Below are 20,089 nucleotides of genomic sequence, written 5' to 3'. Positions count from 1 at the left end.
AACTTGGAAAAAATAAAAATTTAATATTATTTATTTTTTTCAAATTTGATGTTTTTTTTTTTAAAAACTCCTAACTTTAGGTCTTGTGCGGGAGACCTAAACATTTTTTTAAAAATCCAAAAAAGATTGTGGTAGGTTGTAGTACCTAGTAGCAACTTTTAATCAACTTGGAATTTAGAAACAAAAAAAAGTTAAAAATCAATACACCCTACTGCACAGGGAGGTACAAGCTCTCAGAGATTGGTCCCAGGTGAATGGATTGGTTATGAATGATGATAAAACTCAGCTTATAGATTTTAGTTCTAATAATCTATATAAAACAGATAAAATTACAATATCAAAATCTAAAATGCCACTGCAGCAAAATGTGAATTTTTTAGGTATTACTGTAAATGAAAATCTAAACTGGAAACCACAAGTTGATCCAGCTGTATTTTCTCTCTTCGCGCAATCAGACAAGCTTATTAAGCTGTAAACTTGAAACTTAGGAATGACATCCCTGCAGCGACTGCCAAAAGTCAGCTGTGTTATTCTTCCCTGTTTACTAACCTGTTGTGTAATTCTGTTTATATGCTTTGTTAGTAAACAATGTTGAATCGTGCCAGTATTTCGCTCAGAGACGATGCAATAGGTGAATTTATGATAACGACAATTTAACTGATGAATCGGGATTGGATTTTGATGCCAACTTGGACAATGAGCAAGTGAAATTCAAGTATTACTTGAAGAGTGAAAATTCAGAAAAGGAAAGAGAAAGTAAAAATGAGACAAAAAAACAACACACAACCGTGAAGAACCATTTACGTAACTCCTTAAGCCAGTGCAAACTCAATGCACTTTCTGTCATGGCCATAGAATCTGACCTAACTGAAAGCCTTGATTTTGAAGAAGTAACATGAATTTGTCCAAGCAACGAAGAAAACTGTCTTAAAATAAGAACTTGACTTCATAGAACTGATTGCTTTTTTTGTACCTTAAGTTTTTGTTGCACTTTGTTATGCTATGTATTTATGATGAATCTAATGTCTTGGAAATGCAAGTTGTTCCTTTGAAAAACATTGCGTCCGAAGATATAAAAAGTAGAGGAATGACAACCAAAAGGGAATTAATTGGCAGAATTTCTCATGATAGAAAACAATACCATAGCAAGAAGCCTTCCAGACTTATGTAAAGCCATGATGATATTCTTAACTCTGCTAGTTACATCAACTGAAAGGTTCGTATATTGTCAAACCTGTCTGGTGTATTTTCAAAATATTTATATTTTTACAATGAATAATGATTTTGAACGTTATTAGCAGGTCAAACCAACAAATGAAATAGGATAGCTTAATAATTGAAAATGCAGGTTATCTGCCAGATAACAGTACCGTAGAGTGGCCCAGCCCTTAATAGCTGCTTTTCCTAGCCTTTGTAGGTGCATGCCTCTGTTCACACATCAGCCCCACTACACACGATGACCACTCTCAGGGCCTCCTAGTGTGCCACAGAAGAAAGAATTTCCCAAAATGGGTTGTAGAAAGAACAGAATAAATATTTTTAAGACCGAACCTAAGAAGATTTGGTAGGAGAAAAAGTTGGGGGCCTGAAGAGTGAAGAGAAGGATCTCAGTCCCTGTTAGTCGCCTCTTACGACAAGCCGGGAAAGGCTGCGGTCCTATTCTAACCCGGAAACCGCACGGGGAACTGAAAAGACGTTTTGGTTCTAAGATATCAGAATATTAGTTAGCCTAATTGGTAATGGGTCAATTAAGATTGTGAACACCTACTGAACTGTCCAGCCCTAGCCCTGAGAAGGTTTACATCCCCATGAAAGGTGGCAATGACCCCAAGCGAAATAAGAGAAAATAGTGTTTTGCATCTGTAGGGATTTACTTAAAGCACAAGATAGGCCAACAGCTCAAATTAGCCACAGCTAGCTTATACCTTAACTCCCTTTCCACAAAAAACCAACAGTGCCAATACAGTATGAATAGTAGTGTGAATACAGTGTAAACAGAGCAATTTACCAGGCTCCTCTGTATATTAAGGTTCATGATAACATGAGTTGTATTGATAGTCTTTTAAAAGTAAGCATTTAGTTTAAAAATCCATACATTCTGATGGTAACAAAGATTAGTGGTCCAGCAATAAATCACTAAAATCATGCTAATTTGTTGATGGGAAAAACATTCCCAGAAGCTTATTTACTTTTCCTACGTTTCATTCACTCACATGTAGCACATAAAATTGGTGTACACAGAGCAATAACACATTAAAACTGAGGAAAAATGTGATAGAATTAAGCTAGGTTGAAAGTATAAAGCTCATATTAGACACAGAATAATCTGAATTTTGAATACATAAATCAGAGTTTTACAAGAAAATTAAAAGAAATGTTTTAATAGATCGCCAGAAAATTAAAAAGAGAGTAAACAAATTTAAATATTTATGATTGACAGTTGACACCCCTTGTTATTCCTTCAATGAATTTATAAGTCAAGTAAATGGTGTTATTACAACAGGAGTTTGACAATTAATACTGTCATGATTCAATTGTACATCATTTAAGTACATACATATATATATATATTACGCCTAAAAATAAGCGTCACTACCATTCACTGTAAATTTTATGCAGGACATAAATAGTTAATTATTTGATTTGATAATATGAAGAAAAAAAACTGGTAAGTAATGATTTTTTAGTTCATACATAACTTTTTAAATACAAGCTTAACCCATATGACAGGAAAAAAGGATAATTTCAATTACCAATCTGCTTCATAAAATAATTTATTGTTCTAAATATAAAACAGCTAATAACATAAATGTATGTAAATAAAGAGTTACCATATTTTATACAAAACAAAGCTTTGGTTTGAACAAATATTAGTTATAGAAAGTATTATGTTCAATACCAGAATTTATAGAATTTTGTTAATATCCTTAACTCATAAATAAGGAAAATTTCATATAAGTGACATATTTTTTTATATCAATCAAATAACTCTCAATTTGGACTAATCTAATTAACTACGAATAATTTAATTTTCAACTAATCTAATTAATGAAGGATAAAAATTAACACTAAGAGATACAAAAAAATGTTTCATAAATAGCTTATCAATAACCAATATAAAAAAATATCACTTTCTCTAAACTCGAACTCACAAGTTGGTTGAACTTTGTGTTTTGTTGTTTGGCTTCCAAACAAAAAATCATAATATTAATATTAATTATTCAAAATTGGCACATTTCAGACCATAGGTGGTGCAATTAATGGCATTGGTTATGTTTATTGTACTATTATGTAAAACTATTGTATTAGGTTAAGGAAATATTCCAATACAACTTGATTCCTTTTCGTACCTCATCCATTGTGATGTTTGGTTTCCTAACCTTTGAAATCTCATTTTGAGATCTCATTTTATCTTTCATTTCAAACAACTAAGTCTTTACAATGTCTATAAAACACAATCTTAGCCTTAATCACTCAACACAGTTACCAGGTACAGCAATTTTGTTCTTAATAAATTAATTTGTTTTCTTTGATGTTTTGGACCAGTACAACACAAGTCTTAATGCTATTATTTTCTAATTCGTGAAAAAGTTACAACATAAATACTAAACATAAATATTTTATCGCTAAATATATAATAAACAAAGAGTAGATCTTGATCCTAATTAATTGAGACCTTACCTTGCTCCTAATACCTAAAGGTTTCGTTTAGTCGGATAGTTGCTTCTAGGTAGAAACACACCAAAATAATAACAAATATGAATGTATTGTGTTGGGTAACTTAAGCCATAAACTGATTTATTCAGAATTTTATTTTCAAACACTGGTTCATATGAGAATGGAGACACGGCATACCAGAGTTTAATTTAGTGAATTCCAGGTGCATTTTAATAGAGCTATTAATAATTTCAAGGATTTAATACACATTTTGTATGTTAACTTTGAATTAAGCTTGATCCGTGATCAAATAGCAATTAATAACATCTAATTAAAATATAACCAAAGTAAGAGTTTGAATTAACCTCTCATGAGTTCTTTTAAAATGTTTTACAGAATGGACTCAACTGTTGAAACAATAGAAGAGACAGTGAAAAATCTATCTTAGACCCATTAAACTGATACGGGCATTGTAACTCATGACAAAAAGTACAATATCAAAAGACATGTTCTTTATAATGCTAACTAATATACTTAAGATAATATTACTAAACAAATTGGTTTTATACATGAACAAATACATAAAAAATACTACCTATAATATATAAACAATAAACCAATATTAAGTAGGTACCAAAGTACACCGGACATTGATAAGATCTTTATTTTTAAACTAAAATGAGTTAGTTCTATATCTTTTTAGAGAGCTTAGAAGCTTTTCTCGTTAATATGAATAGCATATAACAAAATCAATACAATGTAGAACTATAAAACCAAAACTGACGTATAACTGTAAAGTTCTTTTTTCCAAAACAAATTTGTTAACTTCCAAAGTTCTGATTTTAATTATCAAATATATAAGTATTCTGTAATGAGTGTTTATTTTATTTTCATATTTTAACAGCAGAAAGGCTTACGCAGAAATATTTACAACCATAAACAGTTTTTCAAATGTGCCATTTATTTTTGTTAGTTTAATATTTAATTTAAAAGTTTTACTCCAGAATATTTCTTTAACATCTTTAGTAGTTATTTAAAATGTTTCTGGGCCATTGTGTTTTCTTACAAAACTTCCTTATCGATTCTATAGGGATTAAAAATAACTACCAGCATAATCTTGTTTCTAAAACTATTTTTTTTTTTAAATATAGAGACACTTTTCTGTTATAGTTCCAGCAAAAATAACAATTTTACTTTGTTGGCCAAAATATGGATTAAGCTACAAACTTTTCAGATGGAGAAGTATAAATTTAACATAGCTACATAACAGATTGCACTGATAGATGTTTCAGACAACACAAAATGAGAGTCTTGAGGAGATTGTGTATATCACTAGGGTCTATTCTAAAAAGATAAAATATTTCCTTACATGATTGTACACCATTTATTGGCCTTCTGTTGTGAGGACAATGCATCGCTTTCGATAGACTCATCGAGGTCCAACTTGGTTTTGGAATCATAGTTGACTGCCATGGAGTCTTGTTCTTCCCTCTTATGGAAGGGAGTGGAGGTAGGTAGATAGGTCTTGGGAGCCTGAGGTGGGGACCAAACCCTGAGTGATGGAGAGAAGAAACTCCACCCTGAGAAACCAGACACATAAGTTGGATAGTGGATAGGGTGGGAAAACATCAGAAAATAAATAAAGCTAGTTTAACAGTGTTAAAAATAATTATATGAAGAACATAGTATCTAGATATTTTCAATGACAGATATGGTTATGAAATTTTACAATTATGAAATATGATTAATTGTTATTTTTTAAGTACGCCTATTTTAAATTGAGTTGCGTATGAATATGTTTTACAACTTAAGATTCTATTTTATTTTTTAGCGAATTTCTCATATAGGGAATAACATAGGTGTCATGGTAAGACTTAGTCCCGGGACCAATTTACTTTTTTGTTTTGAGATCCCCAGAGGCCAAAAACACCATCGGTTCAAATTAATATAGGCTATATGTGTGTGTGTGTGTCAGTTAGCACGATAGCTTAAGCAAAAATGATCAGATTTTGATGAAATTTGGTACTAATATATAGGTACCTACATTTGTCGCGAACCAGCATGATTGGACTATGGGAACAGGGCTTATGGGGTAAAAATTTATTTTTCCCATTTTTGACCCTAAAAACATAAAATTTCTTAATATCTTTCTAAACCATTTAGTTGAACTTAAAAAAATAAATAATTTAGTATCTTGAAGCATGGCTATCTGAAAGGAAAACCAATATTACTTAATACATTTTAATTAATTTATATAAATGTTTACTACAGTATAATTGTTCTATACTAAAAATGTTAAATACAAAATTATTAGTTTCTACTTTATCTTAATAATTCCTCTTCTTTTTACTACTTTCCTTGCACAAAAGACTCAATCCGCTAACTTTACTTACTAACTACTGCTAATTAGCCACTACACCACAATGGGGGCCTGGGGCCATTAAGCCTCTGGGGACATAAAATGAAAAAGTAAATCGGTCCCGGACCTAGGTCTTACCGTGCCACCTATAGCGATAGCTACTTCTCTATAGGGAAATTCGCTAAAAACTCACCTCATTACCTTCCCTGTAGCAGCAAACTGAAGTGCTCATAAAAAAAAAATGTTATTTAAATAGGAAATAAATCTGCTGATTTTAAAGAAATATAAAACCCAGCCAGTTAAAGGGAAATTCGCTTAGTCCACAAGGTTGCTGCAGTAGGGGCATTTAATTAAAAACTTATCACGCCAATAATGTGAACAGGATAAATATAGGACTGTATATATCCGCAATAATTAGTTTATTTCCTTTTACAGTTACCTTTTAGCACATAGAAATAGCTTGAGCTCCAGTAATAAAGATTAACATGTAAAGTCCAGTTATGAGGGCCGAGGCATAACATCGTTGTTAGAACTAAATACCTCAATAGCTTAAATAACAAGGTGGGGTAGTCTAAATTTTGGGTGAAAATAGCAAACAATTTCCCAGTACTCAATCATCGAGCATTATGTTATCTGTTCCCTGACGAGAATGATGGCAAAATGCAAATGTAAAAATTAAGAAATAACCCGACACAATCCATCTGGAAATCCAGTCAAAGATGAAGACATCAAGTATCAAGTATCATGGAGGTCATTGAGGTTTCGATAAAACGGAAAGGCAGATAATCTGAGTCTCTACTGGAGTATATACGCAAGGTGTATAAAATAAGGTGTGAGCATAGCAAGGCGTAAATTCGTCCAGTTCGCGCAGCTACGTCACGTGCGAGCTGAACAAGTTTTATTTTACCAAATCATATGTTTTCTTGTAATTTCTCAAAGACTTTCAAATGACATTCGTTACAAATTAGCATTGAATATATAAAACTATTTAGTGTTATATATCCAATTTAGCGTTGTATTCAATATTGAATAGAGTAGCATTAGTATGGCAGTAGTCAAGAACATTTGATAGAGGAAGAACTTTTAATTAAATAACAGTAAAGCAGTAACTGTAACTATGGCTACCTAAAGGCCGGGGCCACACTTATCTTACCTCGCTGAATTTTTTCCACGGGCGTTACTTGTGGGTTTGGGTCATCGATATATAAATACTTCAGTTATATATCAATGATAACGGTATATTATATGTGGCAGGCCACAATATAGTAAAAAGTCCGTAAATGCGTTACCCAATTTGACAAACTGAATTGCACGTACAACAAGTCGCGGGGCATTGCGTCTTATGGGATTTTTCCCACAGAGTTCTAGTTTTTACCTGACCGTTTTACTGTGTGTAGTGAGTTTGGAGGAGGAGGGGGCGAGTGCAGATCACGGACACGGACAATTTGTATTGCTAGTGTGGCATTCTCCCCCAGTCTCCCTGGCTAGCCCCAAAAACCTATCTCGTCTGAAGCGATCATAGCAGAGCGGGCATCGCCGGGTGATGATCGCTGGGCGTCGATCGCTTCAAGGACCATTGTCCAAGAATTTCAATACAGTCAGCAACCAACTGTTGAACTGAATAGACGTGTATTTTGCTCTCACTATGAGCTTAAGAGCAAAGTGTTGAAGATCCTGATGATCGAAGAGATAGAAGAGGAAATTCTAGATCTAGTTAGTGAACCTAGATAGTGAACATGGATTTTGTACTCACAGTGTTTTCAAAAAGAGAAAGGATGTTTTAAAATACTTATTAAAAACCACTTTAATGCATACGAGAGGCTGTTTAGTTATTTTTTTTTACTTTAAAGGAAACAATATAAGTTCATTTAGGACTTGCTAGAAGAAGAGAATATGTCAAAACATTATGCAATTGCACTCCATGTCCATTAACAAGAGAAGAAAAGTTAGCTATTACATTAAGATACTGTATAGTATGGAATATACGGGTGTACACAGACACAACACTGCAAAAGACGCTGGCCATCAGCGATCCCGTCTGCTCACAGAGCAGTTCCCATTGAAATCAATGCTTAGCAGTCGCTGAGAGTCTATCGCCACCGTCTATTCCTCAGCGTCAGACGCAACAGCCGCATTCTTGGACAACAGGCTTTAAGACGAGCGAGGCCATTGTCAAACTGTTCTATATGCGTCGCACGTGACAATGGAAAAACCACACCGAAATCTTCCGTGAAATCACAATCGTTAGTGAATCACGTACAGTAGGCCTAACGACGACAGAGTTTAAATTTGTTAGGTCATAATAAAATTAATTAATAATATTGTTTTAAATTAAGTAATTGCCTTGCCTTTTCGCATGCATCAATCCATTTGTTTTGTAATCCAGATTTTTTCAAGAACCGATGAAACTTAACTTTAGAGCAACTACTTTTCTTGTTCGAATTACCACATCCAAAATCAGGGCAAAACGGCATTGCCAGCTAATTACAACTTACTTTGTTGAGGAATCGTCGTTGGACTAGTGTTTCCTGCCTAACATACAGCTCAGCTGTAGCATGAGCTGTGCCTCGCACACTACGTCAAATTTTCCCTGATTGGAGATGTGGGGGATGCGCGTGCACACACCTTCTTTTATTCACCTTGGTAAATACCTACAATTTCTTTTTTTATTACATTTATGACTGAATCATATCTTGGATTCTCATACTTCAAATGAACATACCTGGTGATTTTTCTGAGCCGCTTGCAGTTTCCCCAGCAAATCTTTTTCTATCTTCTTCTTCTTCAAATGATTCATTTGCTTTTCTCTTCAATGATTTATCAAGAGATGTAATGCTCACATTCCTCCCAGGGAACCTGGAAAAAGAATTGATTGGTTTTCTTCCTTTGATCTCTCCGGAGGGTACGACATTCGCCTCTTTGATAGATGATGAATCAAGACATACACTGGAACTGCTAGCCTCACATGTGTCTTTTGTTTCCAAGGAAGACCTACTAATCCTTCGAAATGCAGAAAAAAAGCTTTTTTCTTGTGGTTTCTCTTTCACGACGTCTTCTTCACTTCCTGCGATACTATTTACATTTTTACTCTCGTTAATCCCATCACCAACAATGGCAATGCTTTCTTCATTTTTTGAAACAACATGTTCATCAGAGGCTGCAGTCCTACGTTCAGAGCCATCCTTATGTCCATCATTCAGCTTGGGTACACTTAGTTCAGGATTACTTTCTGAGGAATTAACCTTAGCAGGGGTCCCTCTAGGTTTTGATTTCTCTCTCTTATTCGGTGTCTCAGGTTTAGGAGTGGGTTCTTTCACAATTTTGGTTTCCCTAGGCAAGGACTGCCTGGTTGGAGTGCCTTCTCTTTTTTCATGCAAATTCTTTTGTCGTAGACTTCTCTTATCAGACTTACTAGCCTCCCCATTTTGAATATCTGCATCATTACCATTTTCAATACCCCCACTTTCTGTATTATCAGAAACAGATCCATTTTCATTGTTACCATTTTGCAATGGTGAAACATGATCATTTGAAAGGATTGATTTTCTTGGTTTTAATATCTTTTCATCGTTGTCTAAGTCTTTCTCGTGAGACCCATTAACCGCAACCACTTCAGAAGTCATTTCGTCAGCAAACGTTACTCTTTTTACACCAGGTTCTTTCGTGTGACTTTTTTGTACTTTGGCTTGTTTTTCTTGTAGTTTCTGCAACAAAATTAGTACCTATTAGGCCTAAAACTTGTGAAATAATTAGCAAAAAAAGTCAAGAAAACAGCCATCCTAAAGTAAAGATCTGGTTTTTTTCTTCTTTGACTACTCACAGCAAAGGTTTATTCATTGCACTTCATTACAATCTTCAAAGTTACAACTCCAATGATTTCATTTATTTTTAAAAACACTGATTCAGCCAACTACACAGCACAAATAGAGTAAGTAAGAACATTAGGTAAAAAGTACCGGGGGAGCGGGCCATGGCTCAGTAAAGTTGATTTTGATTGTAAAAGCAATGTAAAGGAAACTCACGTTTTAGGCTATTTACAATTACAACTAATTTTGGCTTTTATTTAAGTTTCAGTGAAATTACAATTTATTTTACAGTTGATGGTCAAAATCACTCTTATATGATAACCTATAGGCCTACTTGCATTTGACAGTTTGTTATGGATTAAAACAGCTGGTTTTTTGTTCCAATTGGGTGTAGTTTAATAATAGAACTGGACACAATATGATAGCCAACAACTAACCGGTAACTCAATAACACAGCTACAAAAAATGTATTTTTAGTGATTCAATTTCAGATGGAATACTGTACCTAACGAGTTACATGGAAGTAGGCCTATACCTGCTGGACACGACAGGAAGGCATGATAATGAGGGGTTTGGTGATGAGAACCACACCCTACATATGGACATCTCATGGTTGAGTGGTCAATACTACATCATCCAATTGTATGACAACACTATGTCTAAACGAAGTTAGCCTACAGCTTAGCTTTTAAAAGGGAGTGTGGGTATATATTATACAGTACACTAAACTTATGGTGCAGAAAACTGTATAGTGTGGGTTTTTGCAGAGTATGGTCAAACACCATGTGTTTGAAAAAAGCCCAGAACAATCTACCCATAGATTACACATAGTGATGTGATGTCCCCTTAGTATTAACCTGGGTGAATACCGTATCAAGTTTCCATAAATATCCTGGACCCTGGTATTTACAATTATTTGGCTACACACTACACAAAAGTTTTGATTTAGTATTTTCACTTTGAGTAGGCCTACCTAACATTGAAATGTTTTTATTTTAGCTTACAAACTTAAAAACTAAAAAAAAAAAAATACATAAGCCTACATAAATAGTTATACTGTATATATATATATATATATATTGTTAAGTATTTAAATTAAATCAGTTTATTTTTAACCAAACATATCTGATGGTACTAAATTTTAATATGTATACATTTTTAATTAGTTGAATATAACAAGACAGAATCTAAGATCAACTACTGCTTGCAGATCAAGGCTTAATACTCGAGGGATTAAACTACTTACCTTAAATTTTTTAAGTCTCTGGAGAGGTGTCAAATCTTGCTTTGTAACCTGTTCAACAGCGTACAGTGCCCTTCTCTTTGGTATACTACGCCTAAAAAATAAAACATTAAATTTAGCCATGGATACAAAACACAAGAATCTTTAATAAAATTATAAAGAATTAAGTTCTATATATTTGATCCAAGGCATAGGGAAGGCTGGGGCAATTAATAGACAAAATGTCGACTTACTTCATAACTATTTTGTCTTGGTGGAAGTCTCCTGATTTTTCCTAAGTTTAATATAGCTATATTGCATGTTAACACAGAATTGCAAGTTTTTAAATACAGTTCAATAAGGTTCAGCTCACAATGATAAGGTGGAAGTCGCAGAACTGTATGGCCACAATCTTCAGCTTGATCTATTTGATAGGTTGTTGGTTGTAGCAGCTAAGTGCAAGTGAGTTGGAATCGGAGTTCAAAGTTCTGCTTTAACATACAGTAACTTTGGTTGAAAAACACCCAATGGCTCGTAAAAAAGCCCTGGATATAAATTTTCTCCAACTCATGTTCGGGATCTTAAATAGAGTTTCACTGTTATTGGAGGGATTGTCCATTAATGACACTGTCTTGGGGGCAGCAAGTGAAGGATGCCTTCGAACCAATCCTGAAAAACTTTTCCGTTCATTTCATCGTGATGATTTTGCGTTTTCTATCTTTGCTGTTATTTTTCGCTTTAAACACCCAATGAGCATCAATGTCGCCTGACGGTTTGGTCGGATCTCTCAAAAACCCATCTTTACTGCCAATATGAACCATTATAAGGTGCCCCCCTCATCCCGACAAGTCTCGCAGCCCTGTTGTCTCACCGTTCATGTGCACTAAGTCTCTTACTGATTCTATATATTTAGGTGTCCACGCCTTTTTTGTAGTATGGCCAGTATTTCACCAAGACTCATCCAGGTAAAATATTTGTTTCTTTTCCTCTCTAAATCGTTTGACTTTTATCAAATATTTCCTCCTACACTGCACAATGTCTTCACGCTTAATAAGATAAGACTTTCAATAAGAATTTGTCCCCTTTCAAACTTGAAGCCCAAGTCGTTGAGAACTCGTCTTGTGGTTCGATCAGTGACATGTGGTAGGTCAGGATCTTCATTGATCATTTGTACGACAGTCTTTGAAGTAGGCAGCATATTTTTCGTGTAAAGCTCATGCACCTTCCTTCTGAAGGCAGTTTTTTGGAAGTCAGTGTAAGTTTGCATGCAAGTTTTTTTTCCCCAGGGTAACCAATGGTCTGTTGTCAAATTCTTTTTTCAGCTGTTCGATGGTACATCTGCTGGCACCAGTTAAAGCTCGAACTCTATCCACGATGTTCCTCTTGCTCATTTCCGGATTTTCCATAGAAAGCATTCCGTAAACATGTAAAATAATTCACCGTTCACCATTTGAATACGAATTATGAGTTCGACTCGTTACATACTTTTCGGGAGACTCGGGTGTCGGTTCTGTCATAACAAGACAAATGAAAACCACTAACTAACCAAACAGGATTTTGTTGCCAAACATAAGGGTTATTGGTTCAATCGCTATAATGAGTCCCGTTGGCATGATTGGACCAGGGGAATTGGGTTTTATGAGGAGATTTAGGGGGTAAAAATTGGTTTTTCTCATATTTAACCCTCAAAACAAAGTTCGCCAACTTCTCTCTAAAAAATTTTGAAGGGCTTAGAAAAACAAATAGTATAGGTATATAAGTGTTTTTGTACAGTTACCTATTGATTACAGTGAAACTTCCAAAAATTGTAAATGTTAAATTCTTATGTTACTCTTATGGAGAATTAGGCTAGTAAACTGTTGTATTTTGCTTGTTTATGGATATATTTTGATCAAACTTGGCAAATTGATTTATTTTTTACTAAGCTATTAATATTTTACTAGAATATGTCACTTGGTTACCCTCCCTGTAGCAGCAAACCTAGGTAATATTCAATATTTAATTTTTCAATACTTTTCATTTAAATGGTGAACATACAAATTAAGTATTTTAAGCCAAGTATGAAAGGAGATGAGGCGCTATCTCGTAATCTAGTCAGTAACTAAGGCTGATATATACACAGCTGTTAATAGCCCATACAGCTAATGGCAACTAAGGGACCTGGTACAGTTTAGTGGAATCCGGACCACATTTTTACCTTGGTATTAACGAATTGGTCAATTATTAGGACCGATAGTCGTAGTACTCACTAGTGCGGACGTTAATCCACACCAGGGAGTATTGTATCCACAGTGCATGCCTATAAAAATCCACAATTCGTGACCTCGTAGTAGCTGGAGTACAGGACGACGCCACCATCCCAGTCTCATTAAACCTTATGTATTTAATTAGGTTCATTGAAAATAATATCAGATAGATGGATACATTATTTTGGACACTTTGGTATTATCCAGGGGCCCCTTATTTTAGAGATTTTTTTTACCAAAGACTGAAAATAACTACATAAGTTTAATTGGAAAAAACATACCTACTTTTATTGTCTTACTGTCCAGCGGCCTTCGAGTTCTGCCTCGGCAGCGATGTCGGCGATTGAGTTAAATGCGTCGCCGCCGCTATACTCCGCCAAGTAGGTATACTGTACAGTGTGTTGAAGCGGTTATGTTAGGTTGAGTTATCAAATATATGTTTAAGAAGGCCTTTCCTCGTTTCGTTATGAATCGAACGATACCAGATGAGTCATACTTTCGCCCGCCAAAAACCCCTGATACAAGTTATATATTTTTACAGGTGATGCGCGCGCTCCGGTCAACGACCTAACCTTGGCCTACTAGAAGGCGACTTGGCGTGCGAAAGTAACTTATGAATCATCATCTGATATCGTTAGACTCATATTGAAACGAGGAAAGTCCTACAAACATATTTAACTAAAGATAACCCAACCTAGCATAACCGCCGCGGCGCGCTGTATAAGGGTGGCCTCCGGATTATACCAATGTACCTTATTTCGTTTATGATTTAAAGTATTTTTCTTAGTAAAGTAAATAATAATTATGCAGGTTTGCTGCAGCAGGGGTGTTTTGTTAATGTAGGTAGCAGTTTGCACATGTAACTTAGTCTACCAGTAAGTTTTTTAACACATAAATTTGTGGATTTTACCAATAGTTGGCACCCCGTGTAACTTAGCATTAGAGTCATTCCACGTCAAATCACCCGGGTCATGAAACCCACCATCTCAGAATTTGATGAAACTTTGTGAAAATGTTCGTTCCTATGCCCTAAGTAAAAATACAAAATATTTCGAAGATACTGCTGATACTTTTTTTATATGAATTTTTTTCCGATACACCGTTTTGACCATTTCAGGCCTCGGAATCGACAACCAAATGTAGCCTGGGCGACCAAAACATTTAATTATTGACAAACCATTTAAGATAACACTTTCAAATTTTTAAGGCAAGTTTCCTATGTCTTGAACATAAAAAACTACATATAGGTCACTCTAGAGTATAGACCTAATACAAATTTATAAAAATTATTATATATTTAAATTTAACTTTTTCAAATTTGACGGACATGGATTGTGAAAAACGGCTATAACTTTTTTCTCCAACCAGCTAGAACAATCATTGTTTTTGCAGAATTTTCCTTAAGCTATGACCTGTTTGAAAATATAAAGATATTAGTGGTTTTCTATGTACCTACAGATATTGTAAAAAAATAGTTTCATTAAAATATTAATTAACGCTAAAAATTGAGTAACATATGTGCACCTAACAAACCTTAATCGTGTTGTGTGGTTCGGTTGATTTGTAACTTAACTTTGAATTAGTTTAAATATTGTTGTTTATAGCTAAAAATACTACATCTTAAATGCGTAAGTGAGTTTATTGATTGGTTTTTATTCAAATGTATATAACTGCGTGTCAAGAATATCATGAACACTTATTATGTCACTGTTTTTTATCTCCTACAAAGTTGTGTTTCTTTTTTTATAGAATGTCTACTGTACTCCGAAAGCATCCAGAAGAGCTTACTCCCAGGAGACTTTGGAAGCGGCCATCGCAGCAGTGCAAGATGGGATGACGGTTTCCGCTGCTTCAAAGCAGTTCTGCATTCCCAGGCAGACTTTGAAGGACAAGATCAGTGGAAAGTATGCCACTTTCTGCGAGATGGGACGTCCGTCTATTTTGACTCCCGAAGAAGAGCAAACAATCGTCGACTGGGTTATTGCGATTGGACCATAACCATGCAAAAAGTGTAACGGTTAAGTTCTTGGAAAGTTTCTTGGAAAAAAAGAAGTTCAAGTGGCCAATCAACGATGATGTGGACAATGTTCAAGTCAAGGAAATAGTACGCATATTAAGAGAACCAAACTTCGACCGATGGGGCTACCTGACGTTTACTGACTTTTCATCATTTTGAGTGTTTTTCCATCTTCGTAAAATTATAGATCAAACATAACTATGTTTTATCTATGGTAAAATAATCCCTTGCATGTATGTAAATGTTTTTTTTTTTTTTAGATGTTCAAATTATTCCTTTGTTTACCTATTTCTAGTCCCATTAATTGTCTTGTTGCTCAGTTTTATGCATGTGGATTTTCATTTATTTCTAGTCGCTTAATGTATTTTGTGATTATTTATCACAAAATACATTTTTGTGATTATTTATCTTGTAAGCATGTAGATACATTTAAGCATGTAGATTATTTATCTTTTAGGCGTTGTTGTATATTGTTTTCATTAGTAGGCTAAAGCAGTCGATGTCATCACTGGGTTCTCAGTTTTTCAGTGAGAGTCGCGCCTATTCAGTTTATTATACACTACGTACAATACAACACTTTTTACCCATGCTGTGATGGGGCATCCTCAGTGGTAAAGCTGCGACTAGAAGGACAGGGTGAATCATTGTTATTTTACTCATACTATGGCATGTGGGAGAGGAGTAATCTCGCCAGGCAATCCATGGAATGTGACCCCCCTGCATGAGTCATGTACATTCCAGGGACTGCCTAGCGAGATTAAAACCCCCTCTCACATGCCACAGTATGAGTAAAATAACAATGATTCACCCTGGCATTCTAGTCTCAGCTTTACCACTGAGGATGCCTCATCACAGCATGGGCAAAAAGTGTGGTGTTATACGTAGTGTAATATAAAGTTTAAGTCTGTTTTGGTTTGGTTAAACTTTATTAATCTAATCTAAATACTTACTAATCTAATTTTCGTTCTTTTGTGTATGCATAATTTATTGTCAAGTTAGGTTCTAAATTTGTTTGTTTAAAATGAAGTACAGCATGTGTTCATGTAAATATTAGGCCTAATCTTACTACTGTATCTATGTTAACTAATTTTGTTTCCGTCCTTGTAAATTTATGATTTGTTTATTTCTTACACTTAAAGCTAACGTTCAGCTCTCTTCTATCTATGTAAACTAATTTGTTTCCGCCCTTTTACATTTATGATTTGTTTATTTCTTACACATAAAGCTAACGTTCAGCTATCTATGTAAACTAATTCCGTTTCCGTCCTTGTACATTTATGATTTGTTTATTTCTTACACATATAGCGTTCAGCTATCTATGTAAACTAATTTCGTTTCCGTCCTTGTACATTAATGATTTGTTAAATTTTTTTTACACATAGCCCAAAGCTAATGTTCAGCTAGACTTCTCTGTGTACTTATTTCCTTTCTCTATGTAATGTATGATGCAGTAGCAGTAGCATTTTGCTGTGTGATGTGCTCTGTGCTCCAGCAGACTAAATTGAAGGTTTGGTAGCTTACGTAAAGTTTTCTTCTTGTGTTTAGTTACTTTTTAGTCATAAAACAGCTGCCAAACACAATTTTTTGGTAGGTTTTACTAAGTCACATCACAGACTTTGGAAAAAAAATCACGGCATTAATTCCGTGAATCACGGAGTTAGGCCGTGATGATCAAATGAGGCCTACGGGTATTTTACTTATTAAATATTTTGTTTTTAGCGAATTTCCCATATAGGGAATAAGCTATTACCGTAGTACTCATGGTAAGACCTGGACGCGGGACCGATTTTTTTTTTCGTTTTGAGGTCCCTAGAGGCCAAAAACACCATCCGTTCAAATTCATATATATATATATATTTATATATTTATATATTTATATATTTATATATTTATATATATATATATATATATGTGTCCGTCAGCACGATAACTCGAGCAAAAATGATCCGATTTGGATGAAATTTGGTACAAACGTGTAAACGTACGTTTATTCGAACGAGTTCGCGATCCAGCATGATCGGACCATGGGAACGGGGGTTTACGGGGGGTTTTATGGGGTAAAAATAGGTTTTTCCTATTTTTGACCCAAAAAACATAAAATTTAGCAATTTCTTTCCAAACCATTTTGTAGAGCTTAAAAAAACGAATAATTTAGTATATTGAAGCGTTATTATGCGCCTAATAGTTACGGAGAAAATTCCACAAAATTGTAAATTTAAAATTCCCATGTTATTCTTATGGAGAATAAGTAAACTGTTGTAGTTTGCTTGTTTGTGAACATATTTTGATCAAATTTGGAAAATGTTTTTATTTCTCACTACCTATTCACATTTTACAAAAAAAAAAGTTTTACCCTCCCTGATGCAGCAAACCTAAGTACTTGTTAAACTAATTCTATTTAAATCAAGAATAAATGTTATATTTTTAAGTAGACATTTCAGTGTAAATCCAATCAGTCAAATGGAAATTCGCTTAGTCTGCAGGTTTGCTGCGGCGGGGGTATTTTTTAGTATTCATTCAAACATAGCCACATCGTTTTGTTCAGGAATTCATAGGGGGAAAAACAGTAATTAAAATGTTTCATATTTTTATTCATAATATTTTGGTATAACTAAAAATGTATAGCAACATCCCTTAAGGTCACGGTATTTGGGCAGTTTACCTTATACACAGTTTTTTTTTATGTTTGAGACATATAGGAAACTTGTCATAAACATTTTGAAAGTTTTCTTAAACGGTTTGCGAATAATTAAATTTTTGGTCGCACAGGCACTGCTTCTTGCGCATTTTTGATATCGTTATTTCATTGTGTTTCACCCACTATTTAATTGTGCAAAAACAGTCTGGAAGTTGCATAAATTAATGAGTCGGTTCATTATAACCTAACCTCACTTCAAAAGACTTAATACAGTCACGAATCCGCATAAAACCCAACCTACCTTCCTCACATGCCTAAGTAAGAACTGATTATTTGGTTTCAAAAATCAAAACGAATTGATTTGATTTCATTCCGCATTAGATCAAGTATAAACAGTTGTTTGCTCTTCTCACTCAGTCCTCCTCACTCCTCACCCAGTACGGACCCGTCCAGTCCAGACCACGCCATATTATCATTACCTTCAATACCGCTCAATTATCCTTAGATTCGTAATCCTAAGCTTCGTTTTACGGCCACTACGGCAACTTAGGAATCTCTCCGACCAAAACTGATTGCATTTTTGGATTCAGCGTTAACCCTTTGAGTGCCAACGTCCGGGGAACCGGACGTTTTTAAAACGAGCCAAAAGTGCCAACGTCCGGCTGACCGGACGTTTCGTAATGATCTAACAGTTGTCATAACAACCGAATGGATACTCGGATTCTTTAAACCCATATATTAACATTAAATCGAAAGTTACTAGATGCGATACATCGATTTTCGTTGGTCGAAATATCAAAAATTCGATTTTTACGAAATTTTAACCTAAAAATCGCCAGATCGCGCTCGGCATTTTTAGCGCGACCTTCGGGAAAAATCATCGGCATTTTTTGAGCGTTACTTTTATTTCTCGCCTGGCACTCTAAGGGTTAAAAATACTGTAAGTAGACATATAAAAATAACATCATATCCCAATCTAAATAGCCTACAGTAAATATTTGCTAAACTGTAAACCTAGCCAACTGGTGTAGTTATCTACTTAGCTAGGCCTGGGCTAGAGATTACCAGTAAGATAGGTAGGCCTAACTTATCAACTACAGAAAAGCATGGGAAAAACAAAAATTGACAATGACTTTTGCCTAGTTTGTGAATGAACGTTTCATACTAAGTACTAAACTTCAAGGTAGGTAGGCTAAACTTGGTCTAACTTAGTAGCTTGACTGCACACTAATAAGCCTAGCCTTAAGTTAAGTTTAACTTACTTGACATTTAAACAACAATTAAGGCTAGGATGGGTAAGTTAAGCCTAGGCCTAATTTATTTGGAAATGTTAGCCCAGGAACTAGGCTTAGCATAAGGTAGGCTAGGCTAGGTTATGCATTCTATTTTCGGTTATTTAATTCGGGCTCCTTTGGCAGCTATCCTATCTAGGACATAGGCCTACTTCGGTCAAATCAAAAACAAACTACAATGAGCCTGCCAGCCTGCCGCAGCCGCGGTAATGCATTGACCTTGGATTGAAGTCTGGTCAATTGTTATTGAACTGAGTCGTTAACATGTTAGTATAAATTGTTAGTAAAGTAAGCTTAGGTAATTGGCATTTTGTAAGTTAAGTAAAGAATGAATACGAAATGATAAGTTACTGCTGTAAATTACCGGCTCAATGCCGCAAGAGGAATACCTGATAGACTTGTTCCTATTTCTGACGGTATTTTGTCTGGAAATAGGCAGCTCCATACAGTTATAAAATGTAAAACGTAAAAATACAAAAGGAACACAAATACATGAAATAGCCAAAATTGTTCCCAATGAAGTAAAACTGTTTACCTTTAACAACTCGGAAAATGGCGGCACTTGTACAACTACAGCACCAAACCAACACCACACCAATGCTTTATTAGCTTTGTTTTTTTTTACTCTAGTGCTTCACTGCGACTGCTTCCTTCCTTCCATTCTCCCTCTCATCTCAAGTCTCTTCTCGTATGGGTTAAAATACTATCGACTCCACAGTCCACAGAATAACTGCTTTGAAAGTACACTATATTAAATAGTATTTTATCGATTGTTTCTGATCATGATTAAAGAAAGATCTACGGATGTTTTAACCAAAATAGTATTAATTGGTATCAATTGATTGACACATT

General features: G+C 34.8%; 1 protein-coding gene across 3 annotated transcripts; it reads right to left on the bottom strand.

Annotated features, from left to right (window-relative positions):
* Positions 1 to 2,876: 2,876 nt before the first annotated feature.
* On the bottom strand, positions 2,877 to 19,894 carry LOC128987247 (THO complex subunit 2-like). 3 transcript variants are annotated; one of them, XM_054408003.1, is made up of 4 exons: positions 19,773 to 19,894; positions 11,069 to 11,159; positions 8,739 to 9,720; positions 2,877 to 5,237 (listed from the first exon to the last, which is right to left on the bottom strand). In XM_054408003.1, exons 3-4 carry the CDS (start codon positions 9,637 to 9,639, stop codon positions 5,023 to 5,025), a joined length of 1,116 nt encoding a protein of 371 aa, XP_054263978.1. In that variant the 5' UTR covers positions 9,640 to 9,720; positions 11,069 to 11,159; positions 19,773 to 19,894; the 3' UTR covers positions 2,877 to 5,022. The 3 variants fall into 3 exon arrangements, with proteins under 3 accessions (XP_054263978.1, XP_054263977.1, XP_054263979.1); XM_054408002.1 differs by lacking the exon at positions 19,773 to 19,894 and adding an exon at positions 19,627 to 19,765; XM_054408004.1 differs by lacking the exon at positions 19,773 to 19,894 and adding an exon at positions 19,208 to 19,256.
* Positions 19,895 to 20,089: the final 195 nt, after the last annotated feature.

This window comes from Macrosteles quadrilineatus, unplaced genomic scaffold (genome assembly GCF_028750875.1).
Source record: "Macrosteles quadrilineatus isolate MER2022 unplaced genomic scaffold, UCM_ALF_1.0 Scaffold_2__2_contigs__length_208266976, whole genome shotgun sequence".
Taxonomy (NCBI): Eukaryota; Metazoa; Arthropoda; class Insecta; order Hemiptera; family Cicadellidae; genus Macrosteles; species Macrosteles quadrilineatus.
Note: the sequence above shows the minus strand (reverse complement) of the source record. Positions and strands in the feature narration are given on the sequence as shown.